The 27,409-nt window shown below is 34.6% G+C and overlaps 1 protein-coding gene across 3 annotated transcripts in view; it reads left to right on the plus strand.

The window, feature by feature from the left end:
- Positions 1–27,409, plus strand: part of CNTNAP4 (contactin associated protein family member 4) — a 240,696-nt gene that overhangs the window by 192,300 nt on the left and 20,987 nt on the right. For all 3 annotated transcript variants that reach the window (XM_061368831.1, XM_061368830.1, XM_061368832.1), the window contains 5 exons: positions 2,941–3,138; positions 9,076–9,232; positions 12,360–12,487; positions 21,699–21,869; positions 26,730–26,948. In XM_061368831.1, coding sequence (XP_061224815.1) covers positions 2,941–3,138; positions 9,076–9,232; positions 12,360–12,487; positions 21,699–21,869; positions 26,730–26,948 — 873 coding nt within the window. The remainder of the gene's footprint in view (positions 1–2,940; positions 3,139–9,075; positions 9,233–12,359; positions 12,488–21,698; positions 21,870–26,729; positions 26,949–27,409) is intronic.

Below are 27,409 nucleotides of genomic sequence, written 5' to 3' on the forward strand. Positions count from 1 at the left end.
AGCCTGTAGGAAGCTAATGGAGTAAAATAAAATACAACTCTGTTAAAGAGTTTGAAATACTGCTTTTAGAACATAAATATTATCATAAACACTACAAGTTAGAAAAAAATAGTATTTCTTATATGTACTCACATTGGCCATTAAGATACAAGAATACAGCAAAGATGAATCTAAACTTGCCTGACCCAGACTGGCTTCAGCCAGGAGCCTGCTCACCCCTACCTTGAAGTATATTCTAGACATGTGAGTCAGATTGTTATAGGCTTTGTGACTGGAAGCTGAAACAGAATAAGCTCAGTGCTACCCTGTTCATAGATAAGGAGGTACGGTAAATGTGTAAAACAGGAAAATCACATGAGCCTTTATCAACTACACATATTTGGGGCAATTTATATTTCAAAAAACATGAAGGGGGTAATCTCTGTACTACTAAGCAGAGCATCTGATTGTCATAGTTTAAAACTAGCCAGGAACTAAGTACCGCACAGCAATTTGCTTACCCCACCACTCCTTTCTCCATCCTTGAGGAGGATGGGGAAGAGAATCGAGACAGCATAAAACTCACAGACTGAGATAAGAACACTTTAGTAACTAAAGTAAAATATGTTAACAATAATAATAATAATAATAACAATGATAAGGGAAATAAGAAGGAGAGAGAATATAAAAAGGGGAAAGGAAAAAAACAACAAAACACCACCAATAAACAGAAGTGATGCGCAATGCAATTGCTTACCGTCCACTGACCAATACCCAGCCCAGCCTGAGCAGTGATCCATCCCTTCTGGATACCACCCCCCAGTTTATATACTGGGGACGTCGTGCTGTGTTACGGAATATCCCTTTGACTAGTTCAGGTCAGGTGTCCTGTCTCTGTTTCCAACTCCTTACTGGAAGAGAGCAAGAGACTGAAATCTAGATCAGGGTGAGTACTGCTGAGGAACAACTAAAACATTGGTGTGTTATCAACAATATTCTGAAACTAAAGCCAAAACACAGCACTGTGCCAGCTGCCAGGAACAAAATTATTCCAGCTGAAACCAGGACACCAATGTTAACATTTCCTTGTACGCGAAGAATAAGAAAGAGTAAGCAATGCATTCATGTGTTATTGCACCAGCAAATTTTATCCTTCCTGTGACTCACTCTACAGAAAAATTAGTTTTCTAGTCTTAAAGTAAATATACAGTAATTAGTCTATTATCTCTAGTAGCTTTTAAAGTAATGCTTTCATATAAATTTTGTTATGCCAAGTTTAGTTCTTGATCTGTGCTGTTTTGAGTTGTAGTAGGTTTTAAAAATTAAAAATGCATTTCATCATTGCTGTACAAGGGTAAAAAAGGACTTCTAATTAAAAAATACCAAGATAATTTTAAAGCTATTTAACTGCTTTGTTCCTTAGTGTAACCAGCACGGCTCCAAGCTGGGCAAAGTCTGTTTCACAGCAGACTGCACATTTTAGCACATACCTTTTATAAACAGACAATGTATTGTTTATTGATCAACCAGTTGAATTATATGTATGTTTATATACAAGCATTTTCTGCTCTTTTATTACAAAATCATTACCTTGGAACATATTTTTCTAAAAATAATATTTGGAGTACTGAATATTTACTAGTCATTTGTGGGAAAAGCAATCTTGCAGACACAGTTTAATTGCTTCTGGAATAAATATTTTGGAAATATTTTGCATGCTGCAATTTATACGAATCATAGTCTGTCTACACAATGCAATGAAATACACAGCTGACTTACCCAGCCGTATCTGAGTCAAAAGTTTACTGAAAAGCAGTATGTGATTTTTAGGGAAATGCAGCTCTCAGTTCTGAACTGTTATTCACCATAGAATCATAGAATCATAGAATAGTTAGGGTTGGAAAGGACCTCAAGATTATCAAGCTCCCACCCCCCTGCCATGGGCAGGGACACCTTGCTCTAAACCTTATTACCCAAGGCCTCATCCAACCTGGCCTTGAACACTGCCAGGGATGAAGCATTCACAGCCTCCCTGGACAACCTATTCCAGTGCCTCACCACCCTAACAGGAAAGAATTTCCTCCTTATATCCAATCTAAACTTCCCCTGTTTAAGTTTCAACCCATTACCCCTTGTCCTATCGCTACAGTCCCTAATGAAGAGTCCATCCCCAGCATTCCTATATGCCCCCTTCAGATACTGGAAGGCTGCTCTGAGGTCTCCACGCAGCCTTCTCTTCTCCAGGCTGAACAGTCCCAACTTTCTCAGCCGATCTTCATGTCATAGGACCGAATCAAATAGCAATACGATGGTAGTTGCTACAAATTAATATTCAGTCAGATATTTGGAAAAAACTTTCTATTGACCTTTGGAAACTGTACTTCTTAATTCTTAACTGAATACAGGATTTTAACAGTACTTCACGTAATTACTACAATTTGATTTTAGATGGCTGGGATGACTCACCTTCATGTAATCTTGAGTTTTATAGTAAATACAGTATTTACAAGCTACTTTTGCTTCTTTGTATAATAGAAAAAGTATGTAGGACATTTTCTCAAACAGAATAAATTAATTTAAATTATAGTTGTAACTAGAATGGAGAATAAAAATTACTGTTATATTATTTTAAAAAGCAGGCAAAATAACAATAATAAGTATTATTTCCTTTTATTCTTTCACTGCAATTTATGAAGTAAACTATATCTTATTGTAGAGGCCATTATTTGGATGTTGTCACTTATGCTTTTTTAGTTCAATTATCATAACAAGCTGAATACCTGTTACAGTCATGGTATGATAATATACTGATTTACATCTCTGTTTGTATGCCCGAAAGCACTTTTCATGATCAAAGAAGTCACCTTAAAGTTTGGTTGAATTCATCATCCATTTGCTTTCCATTAGCAACTTATGCAACTACTTCTCATTCCTTATTGCTTATTACATGTGTTTTGAAAGATGCAACATGGACAATTATGCAGCATAACAACACCAACCTAACCAGAGTGAAAAGTGCTAATCGAGAGAACCCCCACACTGTGTTTTTCAAGTACTCTGCCAGCCTAGACCAGCTTCAGGCTACAATTAACCATGCAGAGCACTGCGAACAGGAGCTTGCTTACCACTGCAAAAAGTCAAGACTTTTAGATAAGCAAGGTAAGTAAGGCAAACAAATCTTATTATGTTGTATAATACCTTTCATTTTTCTGGCTACTATAGGTATTTTTTCTGTCAAGGTCATAGTATTTTGCTACTACAGAACTTGAGCTACTTCATATATATAGTATTCCTATTTCTGTAAGTTACCAAGAGATATTTGAACCAGAAAAACACAAATGACAGTTTATAATGATCTTCATTCATAGAATTAAGTGCTCTCAAAGTTAATTTCTCTCATAAATATTTTAAATTAAGAGAGATTATTATTAACAGAGCTCTTGTTGGGCTGCCTTCCAGGGATTTTTAAACATTAATGAAGGAATTATTGAGGAAATATCTCCTTAACACAAACTAGAGCATAGATATCAGAAGTTTATTGCTGAATGGTTTTGTACATTTAAACATAATGGGAGTGCTTGACAAAAAGCACTGGTAACAAAAAATTTCCACTGCCCAGCACAGGCATCCATTAAAAAAAAAAAAAAAAAAAAAAGTTAAAATGTGGATTATTGACAAAAGTATATATTTTTTTAAGAGAAAAATGAATGGAGACTCTAACTTAAAGAACAATAAAGTTTATGCAATGGACTTAAATCTTAACTCTCACTGACACAGAGCTACTGTTAATAGGATTTACCATTAAAATTCCTTGTAAATAGTCCAAATAATGAGGAAGAAAAATACCTCATTGTTTACTGTCTTTTGAAAACTATGTAAAATATTTTGACTTCACCACCAGAAACTCTGAAGCTGCTCAAATTGATTTAATGGCATCCTTTCCTACTCAGCATAAAGCAGGTCTCTGACTGCAGCAGTCTCTGGTTCTGTCTCTAAAGTCTTGCAGTATGTACTCTTTCTCCTTAATAATGTAATAGATAGCACTGGACTTCTTGGACTGGAATTTACTTCTGTCAGAATTATCTGCTCAAAAACATCTCTACAGCATAAAAGTTGAACTTACACCTTACAATGTCCCACTGAGTGTCCTTTTTCGTATGGATTCCAAACTAAATTTATGGTTAGATGTTCAAAAGTCTGGTTTACACCAAGCAAAGGGTTTCAAGATTCCTGCTGATACTAGACATTACATATCTTTTGGCTGTTAGCTGTCACACAGGCTAAGTGGAAGCCGCCCAAAAATAAACCCCAGTTTCTCAACTCACCAGTTTCAGTTGACTGATCAGACTGGAAACAACGAAAACATTTAGGCTGGAGAAGACAGGAGCGGAGGGAAAGGCCCAGGCAAGCAGGACTTTTATTTTTTTCCCTGTAATCCAATGAGATTGCAGAGAATGGACTTAGAGTCCATTAGGTCAATTGTGCTGAGACATCTAAAATTTAGAGGTTTCAATGGTAGAAGTGAATAGAAGTTATAGGCATGGAAAAATTATTTGTGAGTTTTATAGATTTTCTAAAATCCTTATTTGTTTAAACACTACCAAAGACTGTACTGAATGCAGCTTGCCACTGCTTTAAAGAATGGCCTTTAGTCTGTTCTGAAAGAACTCTGAGGTGACAGAAAGCTAGGATCGAGTGATGGTCAGTCCTGGTTTCTGCAGGAAGGCCACTTAGAACAGTCAAAGCTGAGTTTTGTGATTTAGGGATGAAATAACACTTATTAAGGAGAGTTAGGGTTTAAGTTTCCCTGTTTGAAAGCAGCCAGAACCACACCTTAAAACTGTTTAGAGGATGTTTTAACTTTGCGTTATATTTTGTAACATTCTTAATTAAATCACTTCTTTTAAATCTAACTCAGATTTTTACATTCTGGGAATTATATCTGACATTTTTTAGTCCAAAAATAGTGACCATGGTGGACAACTTACTAAGGATAGATCCTTTTTGATCTGTTCACTTAGAGTAACAGTGAACCAGTGAAGTTCGTGGGAGAACAAGCAGATGTCTCTTTGTAGATATAGACTGCTCTGTTATTTTGAAAGGCTAGGTCTCACCTACAGGGAGAAAGAAAAAAGTGGGTGTTTTTTTTCAAAATATATATGTTAATACTATTTTTCAGGGAGCTCAGTGTTCAGTGTGCTTAGAGTATCCACTGAAACAGATGTTGTTTTCAACATCTCAGTTAATATCAGCAGCAAACAACATGAGTCTGCAGAGTCTTAGAATCACAGAGACACAGATCACTGAGTAGCCAAGGCTGGAAGAGACGTCCAGAGGTCACCAGGTCCAGTGCCTCTACTCAAACATGGCAACCTGGAATTTGTCCAGGACCATGTCCAGACCACTTTTAATGTCTTCAGGGATGGACAAATCCACAATCTCTCTGAGCAACCTGTGCCAGTGATCAGTCACCCTAACGGTGCAGATATTTTTTCCTGATGCTCAGGAAGAGCATCCCATGTATCAGTTTTTACATCCTCCCTTCCATTTATAAGATCCCCTAAACCTGTTTTCTAGGCTGAACAGTTCATGCTTTCCAAGCCTTTCCTCATAGGAGAGATGCTTCAGTCTTTTAATTATTTCTGTGGCAATTTGTTGGCCTGTCTCTGGTATTTCCATTTCTTTTATAAAGGGGACCCCAGAGCTGGACAAAATTCTCCATGTGTGCCCTTCTTCATGTGTGGTTTCATCTGTGCTGAAGAGGGGAGTAATGACCTCCTCCTACCTGCTGGCAACATCTCAACCTCCTAATTCAGTTCAGAATAACAATAGCCTTCTTTGCAGCAAGGGCACATTGACAGCTCAAGTTCAACCTTGTGCCCTTCAAGACCCCCAGGCCCTCTTCAGACAAAATGCTTTCCATTTGGGTGGCCCACAGCATATATTGCTGCCTGTGGCAGTTCCTCCTCAGGTGCAGAACTTTGCAATTCCCCTTGAACTTCATGAGGTTTCTGTCAGCAAGTTCTTTAGCCTGTCAAAGTCCCTTTTGTAGCTAAATAAGACCTGAGCAATCACTTTAAAATTATGTAGGCCAGATATTTAGCTCACTGTTAAGCAGAGCTCTTTACAGAATTAGCTGCATCAGTGCTGCTTTCTAAATGACATATCCACAGTCTTAGAAGCAGTCAAGCAATCTACTGTTAAGTAAAACTGGCAATGTCTAGGTAAGCCCTATTTAAAACTGGGATGCATCTAAACTGATAACAGTTTGTTGTGAATAGTTTAGTCTGGCAAATACATTTCTTCTTTGAATACAATGAAATATAAGTTGAGGCTTACATTTTAAATTGGTTTCTGAGGCTGTGAGAGTAAGTTTTTCAAATATCCTCCAATTTATCATCTTTTTCTTTCAAAAATAAACATTTAAAAGTTGCTGATACCATAGAAAAGGAAAATTCTAGTATCTTTTGAAAATCATAAGTTCAGGCAACTCCATGAAATACATCTTTTATGTCCTGGATATCAGAGGGCTTGGGAAAAAAAGGGTGAATTTGGCATCATCAGTTGTTTTCATGACTTTTTTCTTCAAGATATATCTTTCACCTGAAGAGCATAAAGATAAGACAAAACATACTCCTCTGAAGAGCAGCAATTTTGGATTTGAAGCTGTTACCAAAAAATATAGTTCTATCTTTTTGAGAGCTTTGGAAATAGATTTATTACCTATTTTTATGTGAAACATGTAAATTTCAGCCTGCTTTGGCAAGTATGCATTCTAACTTTTCATATCTCAATAGAACCATAAAGTTCAAAGTTTTACTAAAATTTTTTGTGAGGAAACGGCAATTGTAGATGTGAATTATAATTCAATTTTATAGGATGTTCATCCTATTTAAAAGAGCTCAGAAAGCTAGATAAGTATTCTGTTTCGAATAGAAATGCTTTTAAAAATTGAAGTGAAGTTTAGGAAGGTAAAGTGATCTAATTTGAAATTTTCCCTTGCTAAATTAGTTGCTATTTCATCTATTCATAGTGAAGACTGTGACGTTAGTCTTCACCAAGTTTTCCTGTTTAAGAACACATTTATGTATTTTCTTGCTGATTTTTATGCATGTTTCTTTGAATGATTTTATGGTCAGAATTACAAACCAAACAAAAAGCAGTCAATCCCACATAGGTGATAATTGAAGCATTACTTAGCATTGAAATGAAATTCAAATGACATTTTACTGAAATAAGTTTGTTCTGTTTCATTTATTATAAGCACAGTGAAATAGCAGAATTTGAAATGCAAATAGGTACATTATCAAATTGCCTACACAATTTAATCCCTCCAACTTCTGCTATCTATATCACTAGCTATGCTTGACAGGTACAAAATTTGGTGATGGTCATACAAAATAGTTTTTGGAACATGAAGTCATGAAGGAATTTTTAACTGACTTATTTTAAGAATACATTATATTCAATCATCTTGTATAGCATTTGCAAACAACATAATTAAAGAAGTCACCTGTTAATACATTTATGTGATCATTATGGAGAAATCTCCAAACATTTTAATAAGAAGCTTCATTTTCCTTAGGCAATATTTTCTGCCAAAGCAAGGATAACAATCTGGGCTAATCAGTATGAATTTGCAGCATTTCAGTAAATACTCTCTCTTCACCCAGCTATATGAATAACTGAGACCATTTTTTAAAGATACCCAAATGTCCCTAGTGAAAGACTGGGAATATTAATTCTAAGTACAGTATAAGCCTAAGGTATGTTGTTGAAACAGCAGAAATACTCTGCTTTTTTACAGTCTTAGATGTTGGAAGTTTTTTAAAGTGTTGTCTGATAAATTATTTATAAACTGTCTCTAGGTTTTCTTCCTCCTGTGATGGCTTGCAAACACAAACACTGATATTGGACGTTGATGCCATTATGCAAGTTTGACTTTTCCAGAAACTGCTCATACTGTTTTTTGGCCTGCTGTGCTGACAGTTGTGTGGTAATGAATGCAGTCAATGTGTTTACAATCTGAGAGATCGTCAGTGTAACAGAGGTCTTTTCTAACAGTGAGGTTTAATAAACAGTGGCAGTTATAAGTCAAGCTTCTTCATGGGGGCCTACTGCAGAATACTTGCAGGTCCACCAACAGCAAAAAGAAGTGCATCTATAAGAAACTCAGTAATTTATCAGTACTTGATTTCTTCTAAGGCTTTGACGTTCAAGCATTGCATCTGTCACCCTTCTTCCTTCTCATTTGAGATGGTTTATCTTTATGCTTTGTATCTTTTAGCTATTATCTGTTCAGGATATATTTCCTGCTGCTGTGCTTGCTTGGCAACAACTTTAAGCTTAATCTGCAATATTGTAACATTAAGAAAACATCCAGTTTTATCATCTTGCTACAAATAATGCTGACTGGATGCACCACACAGAGATGTAATAGTCCTGGGAAACCTCACTTCTGCTCACCAGATAAATCATCTTATGGGAGCGCCATTAACATGATTTCTGCTGCAAAGTATATAAATTCTGAATCTGTTGCCTGTGACCAAACAGCTGTCTTTGGGCATTTCTGATTAACACCACTGTTCAGCTTCTTCACATTTGTCACAGATACAGGTAGTAGTACTCTTGGTAGCGGGATGAGACAATTTCTGCACAGCTTTTCTGTCACTCTTCTCATTTTGTTGCTGGTAGTTCCATGATCTGAAATTGATATTTACTGGGGAATATACTACCCTGATTCTTAGGGTGATGGCATCTCCTCTTTCATGGACCATTTTAAAATGAATTATATTAATGCACTGCTTAAGATAAATGATTCTAATATCATGGCTGGCTGAGCTAAGGACTGTGAGTTCTCTTTTCCACTAATGCAAGCAAAAACCTGTGACAACCATTTAATACCTGATAATGAAGTATTAAACTGAATAATCATTTATCAAGCGTAGTAATTTTTTTTCCAATTGTTGTTTAAAGTTTTTATATTTAAGGGGTGATTTTTATCTGCTTAACCTCTCAGAAACTTGCTTGGATGAGAAAAGCTGGAAGAAGTAAGAGACAAGACTAGTTACTGATTTTCTCTAACCTGTCTTCTAGGTGGAATGCCACTGAGCTGGTGGATTGGAAGAACCAATGAAACACAGAGTTACTGGGGAGGATCCTTGCCAGCTGTGAGAAAGTGTGCTTGTGGATTAGAGGGAAACTGTATTGATTCACAGCATTACTGCAACTGTGATGCAGACAGAGATGAATGGTGACTTTTTACTGTTGTTTATTCACAGTATTTTCCCTGGAAAGTAAATAAAGAAAATATACAGGCCTTAGCACATTTAGAACACCAAGGCTAATGTATATTTAAAATACTATACTGTCACCTGTTTCTTTGGTATAGAACACAGACCTTAAAGGTTTTCCAGCCTAGCTGATTCTAGGATTATATATGCATTTAAGTATTATTGCTAATTCTTTTGCTATCAATTCTGGGAAGGGCTTACTTTCATACAGATACTTTCTAGTTTTTCAATATATCGCATGATATATATGAAGACGTTAGCTCTTGCCTTTAATACAGCTTCAGTTATTAGTTTTAGAATACTGAAAATAAAGAAGAAATAAAGTACATTTTCATGTAATTTTTAATTACACTTTTTACGTTTAGACTTTTTACTTCTTTTGTGTCATCTATGACTTAGGTAATTAAAATTGGACACCCTTGCTCTCAGCAAAGGAAAGAAATGTTATGGAATCCTGCCTTAAGGGGATAGAAGGATTTCTAAAATTTAGATCTTCCACTTGTACTTGAAATTCTCTGACATTATTTATGAACCCATTAGAATAAGTACTGTAAGAGATGAGTTCCTGTTACAATATCAAATCTGATCCTGACTTTTCAATTAGATGGATCAAATACAACTTTCTCAGCAATAGCTCCAGTAAAGTACAGGAGTCTATAGAGAGGAAAGGAACTTCCAAATGAAAGCTTTTGTACTCAAGAAACTTTTAAGTTTTTAAACTTGTAAAGCATATTTATATAAATCAGATTCAGATAGTACATTAATATAAGCATGTTAATTAATGTATCAACATCTGCTTTTGAAAAATAAAAAATGTAAGGAAGGTACTTAGGATCATATTCATATGTACAAAATGAAGCAATACATTATTGTCTCCTCAAGTTACATATCCTTCCTTTAAAGGAACTACTAGTGAATTTTTTTGGAAGACGCTTATTCTCTCATCATGATCAGGGAACACAGATACAGAAAAGAAAATACTAGCAAAGAGTTAGTCAAAGAACAATTCTTCACAAGCTTCAAAAGTTTCTGTAGGGAAAGAATTTGGATATGCAGTAAAACTCATGGAGTGATATCTGCTGTTCTCATTCCAATAAAGAAACAGAGAAGAGTGCGAATTTTCATATCATTGTGCTGTACAAAAATACAAACAATTTTTGATTCCCAAAAGGAAAACATGTTAAAAGATTAATTCATTTTAAGAGATTATTTTGAGTAGTTGCTAGTACATGTAATGCGTTCTTGCTCAGTTTTCTCATTCATTTAATCCATGCTCACATACATAGGTTAATTTATAATGGTAACATACTTGCAAATAAAGTAGATAGAGGAAGATATGCATGTCTTCTCTATAGACACTCTGACTAAGTGAAAACATTTTGATGATTGTGTTGCATTAAAAATAAACGATTTCCTTAAATTTTTGTATGTATTCACTTTTGACATTTTAATTTTCAGTTTAAGTAGTAACTTATCCGAGTAACTCCAATGTTATGGAGGCGTTGTTTACGCTTGTTTTGGTAGTTGTGTTTAATGTTACGTTTGGTTCCTTAGAGACTACTGGTTTGAATCAGTTGACTCAACACTTTACAAGGTGAAAAAAGCAGGTAGAATCAGTACTTGTTTCAGATGCTTTCAGAGCACAGAAACCCAGAGTTGCAGCATGGTTTTGAAAATCTGGTTATGATATTATATCATTTCATAGTTTGGACATAGATTTAGCTCTAAAATTCCTTGTTTGACTAATCAAACTTCTTTAAAACAAAAAAATGCAGTATTAAAAAAAAAATCTTGTCCTAAAGATCTTGTCCTAAAGATTCAAATCCTCTCTGCAGAAGAGGCAAGCTAGTTATTAGTTTCCATTTATTTGCAGCATAGTTTTACTATCTATTTTCAGTGTTTTGAGGGATTTTTTTTCAGTTTTAAATTAGAAATCTGCAATATCTCATGTTTTGCATTTCTCACTTAAGAAAAAAAAATGTTTCATGGAAAAAAAATGTGCACTTTTTTTTCACTGTGCTCCAAGAGACATAAACAGAAATTGTAAGCAGCAGAATCATGGTAATGTTAGCAAAAGAAGGAAGGATGGGGTGAGGGGAAATCCCTAATTTCATTCAGCATAAGGATGGAATCTCTTCATGTTGTCTCAGTCCTCATGTACAATATACTGAGAAAGGGGATTGCTAAGCCTAGCCTACATTCCCAGAGAAACACAGTGGCTTGCTTGATGAGTTGTGTGTCTTGCGTTTAATCTCTGAGCAGTGTGAGTTCCAGGTTGACTCCCTCTCTGAGTTTGTTCTGTTGTTGCTTTGCCCATTAAAAGGAAGATTCAACTATAAATATATTGAATGGACAAATTTAATTTTCCAGAATGATCCTGAGTGATTGAATATTTTCAGGCCTTCAGGAGAAGCAATTTTAGGGCTAAAACTGGTGCATATGAAATTTTCACATTCTGTTTTGACAGTAAGTTGTCAGAGATTTTGAACAAGGAATTTGATCTAAAATTACAAGTACTGTATGTGTGCTCTGAGTGCTAGGTTGTGTATTGCCTTTCATGATAGTTACATATTTATAGCATATGCTGCTTTTCCTGTACACTAGACATGGCTTTGTAATTTTGGGGTTTTTTTTAAGTTTTCTCAAAAGGAAAAAAGAAAAAAAGAAACCAAACCCCAAACTTAGACTTACTTAAAAGTTGTAGTAAGCCATTTACTATTCCATAATGAAGAGAAAGCCAATTATAGATAGTATGTCCTCAGCAACATAAAATCACTGACACAAGTAAATGCATTAGCTTGAGCAGCCAGTCAGGTACCCGTTTATGTCAGAAAGAGTTCTCCTATGGTTATGCAGACAAGTGCAACCAAAAATCTGTCCACTTACCATTAATTTGTTTCAGTCCTGTCAAATGAGCACAATATCAATACCAAAGCATAGGTCTGTGTTCACAGTTTTTTGTATTATCTACAGAGTTATGCAACCCTTTAGTCAGAATTTGGTTCTTTCCTTTTCCCCAGCAATGTGTTAACAATAATGACATTTGTCAGAAACATTTAGGAGACATCTTTCTTTTTACTTTTTCAGGACTAATGATACTGGATTCCTTTCCTACAAAGATCATCTACCAGTGACTGAAATTGTGATCACAGATACTGACAGACCAAATTCTGAAGCAGCTTACAAACTAGGGCCTTTGCTTTGCCGTGGTGACAGTAAGTAACAGCTGCAGAGTTTTGTTAAGCAAAAACTGATTTTGATTGCAGTAATTGTAAGTGTTGTTTGAAAAGCAGCCTCAGATACACTTTTGTAAGTATTTCATCCTTTTCCTTTAGTAGTTATAAATGAAAAAGCCAAAATGACATGGTCTAGTGCAAACTAGAGCAGAATTGTGGAGATACATTGTCAATGATAAATACATTAAAGACAGAAATTGTATAGTGTTCAAACAGATACTTTGAGTACAGTGTATTTATACAATTTGAATTAAGTTATCAATAAAACATGACATGAAGACGAATTCATAACTGCTTATCATATATTGAGAACATACCCTTCACTAGATACGCATGCTTCCATAACCAAACCTTATACATATTAACTCCTCTGAGTGTTTGCGAACTGTGAAAACCATACTACAGGAGATTAATCCAACTATACTGTAGGAGATGAGTCCAGTATATGAAATACCTATGAGCAAAGTTTCAACTCCACACAAGAATTTAAAATTTAGGAAGTTATACAGTAATTCAGAACATAACGCTTATACGTCCTATATGAAGTAACCAGGAAAATATTTGTGAAGAAATTGCTTAAAGATAATGAGACAAGTGGAGCAAAACTGGTACCTTAGTGAATATTTGTAAAGACATTTCTGATTTCATTATTTGTCAACAAAGGAAACAGATTTTGGTTTATGTTCAATAGTAAATTAGTGCACAAAATTCAATGACTGCTGTAGTATCTATTTTTATTCATAATGTGATTTTTCTCCATAATAATATTATGTGTTTGATTTTCAAATTTCTTCAGCCCTTATGAATAACAGGAAATTAATTCCAGTAAAAAGTACTATCTGTACTTGTAGGTTCACTCGGGAGACTGCATAGATAAATAAATACAAATTAGCATGTATTTATTTTTATGCCATCTCTGCTTTCATTCCTGTGGCTTTTCAGGGAAATTTATAGGTGGAAGATTTGTTAACAGATGTGTCTTACAGCAGTGCATTCTAATCTTTTTATGGAAATTTATAAGACATGAAAAACACCCTGTTAGGTGCTTCCTAATCACTTGTCTGACATCAGATTGTGAGCTCAACATCTATCCTACTTACCAAAGAACTGTTCAATCATGGTGTTATGATATAGGATTATGGTATAATTGAGAGTGAGAAGGAACTGATGAGGTTTCCTTCTTAAGCCAGGATCAGCCATGAGCTCAGACTAGGTCTCTCAGGGCTGTGTCAAATTGGAGCTTGAAGCCCACAAGGACGCAGCATACACTACATCTCCTGGCAGCCTGCTCAGCTTCTTGTCTGTTGCGGAAAATTTCTTTTACTTAGATCAAGCCTGAAATACTGTTGTTTCAACTTATACCCTTTTTTTTTTATACTCACATCTTGCACCAGTGCAAAGAGCATGACTCCATCTCTTTTATAATCTTACCTTTGGTCTGGGGGGCTGCTGTCATGTCCCCCACTAAGCTATCCCTCATCCAGGTTGAACCAGTCCAGGTGCCTCAGCCTGAAAGGCAAGAAAAGTGCTCCAGACCTGAACATCCTAGTGGTCTCTTTCATACTCACTCCTGTTTATCAATGGTTTTCCTGTACCGTAGGCCCCAAAATTGAAGGCAGTGTGTAAATTTTGTCTTCAAGTGTTGGGTAAAGGGGAATAGCCACCTCTCTCAACTGACTGACCATGCTCATACAGCCTATGATGCAGCAGGCCTCCACTGTGGCCAAGGGCAATAAAACCAGGGAAAATGACAGTGATGAAACAGAATTATTTGCAGGTTCTGTAGTACTAAGAAGTGGGAAAAATTTCCATCTCATTACTCACCAGGTTCCCAACTATAATTAATTACATAACCTGACCCCAATTATCACAAATCTTGAAATGTGGAAGCCAACTAGCTTCCCCGGGTGAATCATTAAAACATACAGACAGTTCTGACACCCATTGACCTCCCTGCCTTTATCTGATGTTTGCTTTTCCTGAGTAGATTGAATTGTAGCAAAATTTCACACTGATATTAAATGATCACTGTATTTCTAGACAAGCTGCAATAGAGAACTCTAAAGTATCATGAGTACAAACACAAGAACTGAGGCGGAATGTCAGAGACTAAGTTATAGAGTTGAACTTCAGAAAGATACAATTCGGACCTAAAATAATCTCCGTGAAAAGACATTGCAGAATATCACAGTTAATGGTAATAACAGAAAAAACTTTGAAAAGAATGTTCACTTTGATTTTTAAATAAAAACAGCAATAGTGCAATATTTCTCAGCTGTTTATATCATAAAGACAAAGATAGTAAGAGATGCCATGCTTTCAGGGAGGTAGGGACTAAAATTTGAGAGAAATTTCTGAAGGAAATATTAATGTAAAATCATAGAATTTTTGCATAAAGCCAAAGTGCAGGTTGTTGAGTAAAAATGTTGATTGTATGATGATACATAATACAATATAAAAATCTAAAGTATCATATAATCTGATGCATAAGTCATAACATATATCATATGTAGCGTATAATAAATTATATTCTATAATTACCACACTATATCATTCTACATAATTTATATTAAAATGATAGATAATATGGACTATATCATATGTAATGGATGATGCATAATACATATATTAAATTACATTAATAAACTTTACTATATACAACATAATTATATGTATTAAAGTAAATATTCTATCTTATAGTTTTAATCACTATACTGCAAATGACTGAGTGTACAACTTGCTGGCGTTTTTTTGCACGGATCTTTATGTATTAACAGTGGTTTTTATGAAGAAAATTAATGTTTCATTTTCCAGAAAATGTATAGTAGTTGTAGTAGTTTCTGAGCTCTACATGTTAAATTTCACAGTGGTTGAAACTGGTGAAGTCTCAACTGTCTTGTAAGATTGGCAGTAATATACTCATAGCACTTTGAAACTTCAGGAAAGAAGCAGTTGTTTATTAAGACTTCTTTCTCATCTGAGGTTGGAGACAACCATGAGGGCCTAATTCAATTCACTTTTAATGACATTTATTTTCTTTTGCACCTTTGGATAGGTGGAGGACACAAAAAAGATCTGGTAGAAAATAACCCATTTCTCATACGTGCTGTCAAACAAAAAGGTATCATTTTGGATTCACAAGTGTGATTTGAGAACTTTCCAGAGAGATTATTGCGTATTTCTGCTTTTCTCACTCTCTACAACTAAATTATACAATTCTACTTCCTAGAGTATATTCTTTTATTAAGCACTTTTTTTGTTCTTTCTGTAAGGCATAAGTTCTTCCGAACAGCTCACCGGCATACCATATGAAAAAGTATGGGAGAAGGTTTACTTGCATCTGTGGTACACTTGGACTTCACTAAATGATTTGAAATCAAAAGATCATAAATTCTAAATACATCAATAATGTAGCCCTTGTAGGTAATCCGTTTAGAGATTAAAATAATTGTTTATGCCTATAACAGAATCAAGCAGATGCATAAATATTTTTTTGAAGTGAATTCTCATAAACGACTGTTGGCTAAGTTTCAGAGTCAGAGTTACTTCATTCGATACTTCTAAGAAATCATGTATCGTTGTAGTCCAGGGGAAGTTGCCTGTACTTCATTGCACATTTTTTATTTTGACTCTTTTATTTAACATTGCATTTCTGTACTTATTTCTTTTTGTTAGGTTTGATGGATTGACTCACTTCAGTGAAGTGTTTTGTTAGAAAGGCTAACTATATATTTGCTGGAACAAATCAGGAAAGAGTAACCAAATAAAAGAAAAATAATAGCAAAAGCAGTACCAGTAGAGAGTTTTTTAAATGTATAAAGTTCCATCCAGTATGGATATGGACTCATTCAAGCAAGTCCACAGGAGGGCCATGAAGATGATCAGAGGACTGGAGCACCTCTTCTGTGAAGGCAGACTGATAGAATTGGGCTTTTTCAGCCTGGAAAAGAGAAGACTCCACAGGGACCTTATAGCAACCTTCCAGCAACCTAAAGAGGTCCTGCAAGACAGCTGGAGAGGGATTTTCATACAAGGGCATGTAGTGATAGGAAAAGGGTAGTGACCCTAAACTGAAAGAGGGGAGATTTAGGTTAGATATTAGGAAGGATTTCTTTACTGTGAGGGTTTTGAGGCAGTGGCATAGGTTGCTCCGGGAAATTGTGGCTGCCCCATCCCTGGAAGTATTTAAGGCCAGGTTGGATGGGGCTTGGAGCAACTTGGGCCTAGTTTAAGGTGTCCCTACCGATGGCAGGGGGGATGTAACTAGATGATCTTTAAGGTTCCTTCCAACCCAAGAAATTCTATGACTCTTATGATTCCATGGTAATAATAATTTTTCTCAGCATTTGTGGTAGTTAGCTATCTTTATTTCTAAGAGGCCAAGGTGAATGAAAGTAGAAACATTGTACAGGAATATGGCCATTTAGATAAAGTAGGCCGTACGGTTTGGTGACACTCGTCTCTACACATGTGAGTAGCACTCACCTATTTCTATAACATTTAAAATATATCACTGTATTTTCCTTTTCTGGAACAATACGATATTCTAATAAATTGTGTGCCAGCACTGCTGGTATCAGATTATAAAAATATATCTAAATACAGTGAAAGTTAAGAATAAAATTCACCTATAGAGCTGAATAGGGTAGCAGGTAAGACTTTGAAGTATAAGAGGACAAAAGAAATTTGGGAGGATGAATAGATATATCATGGTTTTCATTAAAAAAAAAAAAAAGAGGCATCTCTGTTATTTTTTATATTATTCAAGAAAAAAGCCACATGTTGATAAAGTGTGATAAAGAGCTTTACTTAGTATGAGTAGCTTTTTAGAAAAAACACACCATTCAAATTTTTTTTATTTTTTTCCTTGCAAGAATTGACTGAAAATACTCCAATTAATTACTATGAATTTCTAATACCTATTAGGACATACAGAAATATCTTAGAAAAAGATATAGCTTAGAAAAGCTAATGTGCCAAAATTATTTGTAATCAGCAGGTAATTATAATCTGTCAGTATCAGACTGGTTCTTGACCCAAAAGTAGAATTGATGGTACAGATCTTAATTGAATGAAAATGAATATAAGGATAGGACAATGCATTTTAAAGATAATATATCCTTCAACATGAGTTTATTTACAGTAAATTTTGCCACACTTTTGAGGAACTTCTGTAGTGGTAAAGGCGAACTGATGGGGTGGTATTAGAATCTAGTAAGACATTTGGAGGAGTGTCACATACTTGATTGAATAAAAAAAAACTAAAAATGGGGGGAGATCCACAAATTCAACTGCAAAATAATAGTACAAGCAGATAAATGTGAGCAGATAATCCATTCAATCTGAATTCCCAGTTTGACATTTAAATAAAAAAAATACTGTGAGCTTTCGGTATAATAATTTTAGCTTTGGATATAGCAATTTTTGCTTCCTCTTACTTAGCTATATAATTTTGATCTATTTTTGCTCTAACCTCAGTGTAATCAACATTATTTTGATCATTTTTACTATTTCCTCTATGATCAAGAAGTTTAATACAAGTCTGTTCTTAGTTTCACACTATATAAAAAGGATGTAAGATTTAAGGATTTAAAGAAGTTGAAATGCACTTTTTATTGAAAGTCTTTTAAGCTGAATATCTCCACTTAATTCAGGCAAAATCTGAAATTATATGCTCAACTTAAATGGAGTTCCACAGAGCAAGAACTTTCAAATAATGCTCTTGAAAGCAGGAGAGAAAGCCAGAAAAAGATCCAGTGGTCAGGATTTGAAGTTAGGCCAGTGGGTTAAGTGTATATGCAGACATAAATATGCATAAAAATAGACAGTAAGAGCATTTGTGAATTTTCCATAAATGAACAAATTTAAATTTAATTGATTGAATATTTGTTTTCTAGAATACATACTCTTTTACGAACATGAATTAAATCAGGGAATTTATGTACATTCTCTAGCATATCAAAGGTAAAATCAGATGATTGCAGTTTTCCCTTCTAGTCTTTTAATTTATGAATCTTATAATAAGCAAGGAAGCAGTGATATATGTGGGGCAGCTTGAACTCCACATCCTCAGAGGCAAACAGGTGCCAGCTGGTCAGACTTCATAATATTAGGAGCATAGCTTTTGAAGAAGTAATTTGTGCAGCTCAGTAATTTTGGACTGCTCTCTGCTGCACTCTAGGAAGGGAAATTTTTGTGTGTAGCAAAACTGACAGAAACTTTGGGAAAATATGGAAAGAAATAGATGTAACTAAAACATGTAATAGGTAATGATGATTTTGCTGCTTGGTTTTGCACAGGAATATAGTGAAGCACACACACAACATTGCATACCCCTCACACACCCCAAAACAAAACAAAATACCAAACCAACCAACCAAAACCATTAGGGTGCAAGTAACAGATGATCACATATCTTAAACACCAAATGGGTAGGAGCAGACGAAAGACAAAATCAAAGAGGGAAAATCATCATCTACTGTTACTTTAGATCAGATAACTCAGTAGAGTAGATCAGACAGGCTAATGGGATCTGCAATTTAGAATGAGCATGCTTTCTACAGTATTAACCTTCTACATTATTACTGCTGTGTATTTATAATCTGATCACAGTGACATTCTAGTGAAATTTAAAGATCCTGTCAATGTACCAGAGACCAGAAACTGTTCTTAGAAAGAAGATCACACTCTGCTGAAAGCTGTCTCGGTACCTTTAAGTGTTTCACAAAATCTCTCTAAAAGGGAGAATATGGAAAAGATGGAAGGTAAATTGAATGTTATCTTTACAAACACTGCAGTTGTTTTTAAAACACAACAAGCACCTCCAGATTAACATCAGTGTTCTTAGCTGTATCAGTCTGTAAAAGCTGTGTAGTATTTTATGTGTCATGTCAATTTGAGATTTTTTTGTTTGTTTGTTTAGAGAAAAGGGACACTAGCAAAAATATTACATACACAAAATATTTTTGGCAGCATAACTTTATTTTCTCCGCTTCAACATTCACTATCCATACCGGAGTTTCACACTGAAAGAGTGATGCTGCAACACTTAGACATATCAAAAAGAATTGATACAAGTACTAAATACATTTCAGTTTTGATTAAAAACTTGAAGACTGCTAAAATTTGAAATTGTAGAAAAGCAGTTGTTTTGAGAGTTACTTTTATTATGTTTGTAACGTCAAAATGGCTAATTATCTATCTTGTTCTCATTTGTCCCTCTTTCACTTTACAATTTTAAGTTGCTAAAACTAGCTGCTATATGCCAAAAATGAAAGTCATTTTTGCAATATAAATATGCTGCTGTTTTTTTTTTTTTAACAATGAGGATCCTTTTTTTTTTTTTTACTCATAGTAAGACTGGAGTTTTAAAAACAGATAAAATGCTACATATTATTTACTTATTAACTACATGGCGTTTGGCAGTCCCAGAAAAATAAATAAGAGACTGTGAGCTAGATACTGTAACTTGAAGGAATTATTTTCCCACCATGATTTATCCCTACATAGGTTACATTATAATATACTTTTGCTAGTTTGGTATTTAACCCTTTTAGAGGGTTAGATAGAATAGAGTAGCTTAACACTCATAAATCTCACAATTTTCAGAGCTGAGAAAAAGAAGAGCTAGATAAGACAGGAAATTAAGAGAGGAAGAATAAAACTTACTGTCCCTGCTCTCCCCCAGAGGTCATTCAAATGCTTCATTGAAGCTAATTGTATCATTACTCTATTGGACTGTTACTGCTGCTATTGTCTCTCTTCTAATTGCTAGCAATGTTTTACCAATTTTGTATAAATTACTAGTATTAAACTTCCCAGTATTAGAATTACTGGTAACAGCCAGCCCATTCTTTTTTAAATCACCATCGTATACTTGAGTTATAACTGTGGTGAATTTGCTCTATGGAAGCCATGACCTGAAACAGTTGAGGAACACGGGGTTAAAATTGATCTCAATATGTAAGGCTGCTACCTTCAGTTGATAGCATTTTGCTATCCTGATAGCTGGTCTAGCTTGTGATGTCTGGCAGTACTCCCAAATGGTGGGTGTCACAGCAAGGAATTACCAGAATATGCACGAACATGCAGCCAAGAGGCTTTTTCTAAGTGTGGTATCTGAACCCTGATTAAAACTCTGCTAAAAAGTCAGGAGGAATTACTGAATGGACTTTGATTTTACTTCAGTGGGCTGCAGACCAGGCCTTTATGTCACACTGTATCATAGATTTTGATTTTGCAGGTCAGAGAAAAACTTAAAAAAAAAAAAAAATAATTCTCCCCCACTAAAATCAGAGAGTGCCTAGAGCAGAAACCACAATTTTGTATAGTATTTAGGCCCAGATTACAGGATTATCAGGAGAATGTGCAATGGCCTTGTTCAATTAAGACAGGAAGGTACTGAACGCCTCATTTGATTTAGAAAGCAATATAGCTCAATACAAAAGTACAGATACATCTGTAAGAATTCAGCAATAATAAAAGGTACCTAGTTGAACACCATAAATTCAGATTGTGTTCTTATTAGAAGAGGGTGTTATTATAGATTTTCCATAAACTTTTTAATAATCAAGAATGAAATCTAACAAATTATGATTAAATGCCAGCTAAAAAATCAGACCAGGGAAATACCTGTTTGATCTTGTAACCTTTTTATAAGTAAAAATTATTTACATTGGATCTATCATGTAAGTAAGAACTCATATGAATTTCTGAGCTGCAGACAAGTAAAGCAGATTTTATTTCTTCCACAGTAATTACTAGGAGCTGTATCCCACCTCTTTGTGCTATCTAGGAAAACAATAACAAGACTCTTTTCCTTGTTATGTGAGAAATATACTGTCACAGTTACAGTGTATACTAGCTAATGGAGGTATAGGACTTCATTTAAAACTCCTATGTTTATTTCATAAAAGGATACATCATGACATAACTGGATTGTCCAGCTGAAATGCCAGGCATTTTATTTCCCATTGTTCTTTTGGTTGCCTGAACTGAGCAAAGTTATTATTCTTGCTGAATCATTTTTCTGTGTTTCCAGTAACTACCACTTTTTGGTTTATAAACTAAGTATGAGGCTTCTGTAGAAGTTAGACTCTCTGAACAGTGTAACCCCTTCCTACACCTGGGCATTTCCCTTTGATTAAATGATTATAAAACTTATCATGTAATCTTTCATTTTGATAACCAGGAACATTTTGGAATTCAGCATCCTTCAACACAGAGGCATCGTACCTGCACTTCCCCACCTTCCATGGAGAGCTCAGTGCAGATATCTCATTTTTCTTTAAAACTACCGCTTCCTCAGGAGTTTTTTTAGAAAACCTGGGAATTCAAGATTTCATAAGGATAGAGTTATACTGTAAGTAACACAATTATTACTATTACTATTGCTATTATTAGTAGTAGCACTGTTAATATAACTGACTTTTAGTAGAATTAATTTAAAGGGGGGATATTTAAAACTGGTCTCTAGCTTTATTACTTTTACTACTGCTACTGGAGCTTTATAATCACCCCAAAAATTCTGGCACTGAAACTAAACATTTATCTATTCAAAGATAATTTCTGCCCTAAAGAATTCTTAACCTAAGAGTACGGCAATTAGACCCTGAATGCTCAGACTATTCTTCCTTCCTTCCCTTACTCACTGCATCCCTGCCACCAAATTCTCTCCCTCTAGATTTTAAGGCCCAGCATTACACGTGGGTGGTTAAGTCAGTCACAACATCTAACTCATACCTTCTGTGGCACAATGTTCTAGCTTAGTCGCACTTTTTCATCTTTACTTTTTTTCTTGTTCTTTTCTTTGTACATGCCCAAATCTTTAGACTTTTACATATGAATAAATTCTTGTTGCACAAGAGAAAATTAAATGTCTCACTAAATTCAGTAAGAGGACTAACATAAAGCTTTATCGTAGTTGACTTGATGCTTTAGTACTATATTATTCATTATTAAAAGGGAGAATGTGTAAAAGGATGAAATAATAATAAAAAAAAAAGGATTAATTTGAATGCCACATAAATGAAAAAGTGCCTGTAAGAGTTCAGAACTCTTTTTAACTTGGGATTAGACAATTCCTTATTTTTTACAAATCACACTCAATTAATGTTCCAGTGAGGTGTAGAAATGAATATATATATATATATAATATCATATGAAGCAAAATAACCATAGAAAAGTTAATACGCCTTTATTAAAAAGTAAAATATTCTGCTTGCTTTGGGGTTTTTTGCTGATGCAAATACTTTAAGATTTTGAAACAAACTGGGAAATACCTACTGTGCTCTTCTGTAGCAGTTTAATGATAGAATATTGCATAATGGTTAATCAGTTTGGTTTGTGTTATCTTAAACTGTAATGCTTTATTTGAAAAATGCCCTGTTTGCAACAGTGGTTTTGCCATGTTTATTAAGAGTATGAGCTGCTTTCTGTTAAAGTTCTGAGAACAGGTGAAAGCACAGTAGCACTATAACCTCTGCGTAATGAAATACAGAAAATGTACTAGGTCAGCACTTAGGTGGAGAATCTCTGAACCAGTTATTACTTTCTTGCGTGATAAATGATTTTCCATTTTCAAAATAAACAGTTAAATTATGGAATCATTAAAGGAATGCTTCTGAGAAGTAAATTTATTCAGAAACTTGGCAGAAGACCACTACTCTTTCTTCAGAATAATAATATGCAAATAAACTCATGTCACTTGTACCATTCATTCATAAGCATCCAAACTACTATATACTTTTGGTTTTGCTATGACTTGTTACAAGTGAGGATGGGAGAAAGTGAAAGGCTGAACTGGTCTGTATTTTTAGCATTGAGAAAAACAAAGTTCATCTCATTATTGTATAGCGTGTAGAGATATTTGTTCCTTTTCAGAGACATCTTAATTAATTGAATTTAGAGGCATATAAATTTTTGTATGCCATGGGTAGGATTGTTTGTAGTGGACCCAGAGTTGCACGTGTTTGCGCTGAGTGTAATATTGTCAGAAATAAGCAATATAAGTTTCCATCACAAGTACCTTTTCCTTCTTCCTCCTCAAAAAGAAAAAAGGCGGGAAAAAATCCCCTTGAACATTTAATTTTGTATAGGGTTATTTAGATTTCACCATGATATAATCTTTTATAATAGTTGTGAATGTAAATCACCAGCCTACACTTGATATTCTATTAATAGTTCTTCGTAAATCAATGGTTAATGGAAATGTCAATGTTTAAGATAAGTAAGATAAGGATGTTAGAAATTATTTAAAATTCATTATGCCATTATTTGGCATTCCACACTTGTGAACACAATGATTCTTCTTAGCACTTTACTGATTGTTCTAAAGCTTTATATCTAATTATTTTCATTATGACATAATGATCTTTAGAGTTTTAAGTCTGACTTTGCCAAAGTCTTAATAAGAAATGCGAAGTTTAGTGTTGTTTTGTTTAGTGAAGTTATAAACACCACAGTGCGTTTGTGTATAATATTTTAGAGAGCTTTTACAAAAATGGAGGTGTGGATTGCAACTGTGTCTTAAAACACAGAGGAAGTGAATCATCTTGAAGAAAATACTTGATATGGTTTTATTTACAGAAATATGAAGAACTCTAGTCTTTGAATTTTTATCTGAGTTCCTGTGGTATTCTGCAGAAGTGGTTGAAAGCAGCAAGACTGATTCAACTATAAATAGTACCCTATTAAATACTTAGATGATTGCAGGTTACATCCTATAGCTGAAAGTCTGAGTAACTGTTTTATACTGTGTGCTCACTGAACGGTTATTTCATATATAAAAACAATGAGTTAAACAGAAATTTGAAGCAGGGTTGGGAATACTGTGGTGTATTAATTTGAAGAGTCTTCTGCAGTTGCTTTGAAAATAGTTCTGAAGAGTCCAATATGCAGTAATTGTTGATTAACTAACTGTCTAGGATGAGTAAAATTCAGTTTTTTCCTTTATGGAAAGTGCTTGGGATTGTATTCTGTAGCATATTACTTGGTAATCACTTTCTGCTTCTTCATGTAAAGTTTAACCTTAATATTCTGAATGGCTCTCAATGACTGTGCTTTCTTCTTAGTTATTTTAATCACTAGACACTGACCACTGTCCATGATTACCATCAGCTGCATCTTCTGATCCACTTTGCCAATCTATAGCTGTGTTCTGCCTATGTTTGAAAGCATCAGAGCCACAAAAGTTCAGAAAATTTCAATGTTCAGAAAATTTTTGAGCAACACCAAATTAGGTAGGGCCCACAAAGTATTTTTGCATCAGAAGAGAACTCCTGGATGTCCCCTCCTCTGCCATCCATGAAACTACCTAAGCGCTCTTTGCCTCAATCCTTTTTCACAGGAGGACAAATTTTAGAACTCAGTCAGCATCTCTCTATGTCCTGTGGCATACCTTTCACAGGTGGTTCTACCATGTGCATATAAATGCTAAATTTCTTCCAAATTTGCTGTTTAGCTAGTTTTAGCCAAAATATTAAGAATATTATAAAAAGTGAATTCAGTGTATTTTTCACATTTTCTGGTCAAAGTTCAGACACTCCAGCAGATGACTATGCAGCCATCCTTGCTATCTGTCCATTTCTGGAACTTCTGGGTTTAATTGTCTTTTTTCAATATTATATTAGTTTTATTTATTCATATTAATATAAATCATTATTTCAGTGGTTATTTCAAAATCAATATTAAGTGATTTCTTGCATTTAAAATCTGAACAGTAACATTATTTACCAGATCTGTTATTCTGATACACTATTTAATAGGAACATTCAGTGAGTTCAAAGCAGAATTTCTGTTTTCAGGGTTCACTCGGTATCTAGAGGATTACAAAGACGTCCCTACAGAAGGTAACATTCAGCAGAAATTCTCTTTACCCTGTCACATGGAGTTTCTGTTGTCTTTGTTCTCCTACTGTGCGTTTTGGGTTTTTTTCCTTTTAACCCTCAGTAAGGGGAAACTGAGCTCTCAACTTTGTCCAAATGAAACAAATTAATCCTGAAACTCATTTTACTAAGAAACTATTTTTAGATTTAATGTATTTCATATTATTGTATAAAACTGATGATCTTTATGCAGAAGAGATCAGTTATTATAAAAGGCATTCTGTTTAAAAATTGACCTCTCATTATGCCCTATCTTATGTAGTAAGTCAAATGCTTGGTGTATTTGTCATTTTACATTTGTCTCTCAGGTTCAACTGTTACAGAAAAGTACTTTATAATAACGAGATTCAGGATTTAAGGGATTGCAAGTGTGTGGCATTACTCAGTCTAAAGGTTGGCCTAAGTGGATCTCTTATAAAAAGTCTAATGTATCTTTTAAAGGTGAAAAAAAGAACCCAAACAATTGATTTTTTTTTTTTTAATCAGCAAGTGCATCTTTGAAAATGTTGTTTGAAGCTGATTTATTTCCCTTGATCACTCCAAAACAGTTGCTTTTCTCTCAGAGTTCAATAACATAAATGGGAACCTTTCTTCTAGATTCATGGAGTCTTCTCATACCTCTAGTCATTGCATTAAACCCTTAGTAATTAAAAATTATGGTAATTCCTTCTTTAGGAATTACCTCTTTTCATACATGATTGTTTTTGAGTATGTGAAAGAAACTGTTTCAGGGAGGATAGTCATAATTCTCAATCTTCGATTTCATCTATTTTGACCTGCAAAGACTTAGTTATGATTTTCTAAGCCAACTATAAAACCATGTAATGTGAAATATTGCTGATGAAATTGCTCAATTTAATTCACATTATATACAGCCTTAGAAACTGTGTTGAAATTTACCCTCTGATATTTGTAGAGATTATGTGAGTAAAACAAAAGCAAACAGACAGTAGAAGATGTCGATTGAATTATAGTGGTGATAATTTAAATATGGTTAACAATGATAACCAGTTAGAATGTAGTCAAGAGATGCTGTCTATCCAAACTGAAAAATAATGAAGCTAGTACATTTTCTGTTTCTTGACTACTATGCTTTCTAGATGTCCACAAAAGGTTTGATTTTCATGCTGTGAATGAATCATTGTTCTCACTGTCAACGACTGTGAAGAATGAGCTTTGAGGTTAGGCCTCCTGAAGTAGGCTTTTCCACTGAGTCAGTCTTACTCCAGTAAATAGTAGGCTACACTTTAAAGTAACTTGTTCTGTTACTTTGTGGTTTTGTGAACCAGTTGACTATGAAATAATTTAAATATCCTTTATTACTGACCTCTTTCTAGCTCCTTCTGAAGTGCTTTTTTCATTTGATGTTGGAAATGGACCTAGTGAAGTTACAGTACAATCACTCACTTCCTTAAATGACAACCAGTGGCATTATGTGAAGGCCGAACGAAACATCAAAGAGGCATCTTTACAAGTAGATCAGTTTCCTCAAAGATCTCACACTGCTCCACCTGATGGGCATATTCGCTTGCAGCTCAACAGCCAGCTTTTTGTTGGTAGGCACTCATTTTACAGAATCTTTCTTAGTTATGGTGGAAAAAAAGAAAAAAATAAGACAAAAAGGTGGCAACTGGATCTTCTGTATGATGAGATGAGAGTCTCTTGGAGATGGAGATGTGTTTTGACATTACAAATTCAGTGCATTCACCTGTATAGAGCTGACAGTTTAAAAGCTGTTTTGACGTATTTACAAGCATTCTATGTGGCTCGTTTTCTCATATAATGTTTAGGAGAATAATTGTATTAGAAAAGTGGTTCTGTTTTGCTTTTGGATTTGTGTGCTTTTTTCCTCTCTGAAAATTTTTTAAGATCCCAGATTAAAATGAAATAACATTCATTATAGTACTGTGTACCTTGAAATCCCTTATGAGTTTGTACAATTATTTTGAAATAATTTGGAGCAGAACTGACAAAAAATGTCATTTGCTTAATTGTATTCTGATAAAACAGTGCTTTT

Source organism: Neopsephotus bourkii, unplaced genomic scaffold (genome assembly GCF_033783945.1).
Source record: "Neopsephotus bourkii isolate Nb327-2 ecotype Australia unplaced genomic scaffold, CSIRO-AGI_Nbou_v1 NB_1451, whole genome shotgun sequence".
NCBI lineage: Eukaryota > Metazoa > Chordata > Aves > Psittaciformes > Psittacidae > Neopsephotus > Neopsephotus bourkii.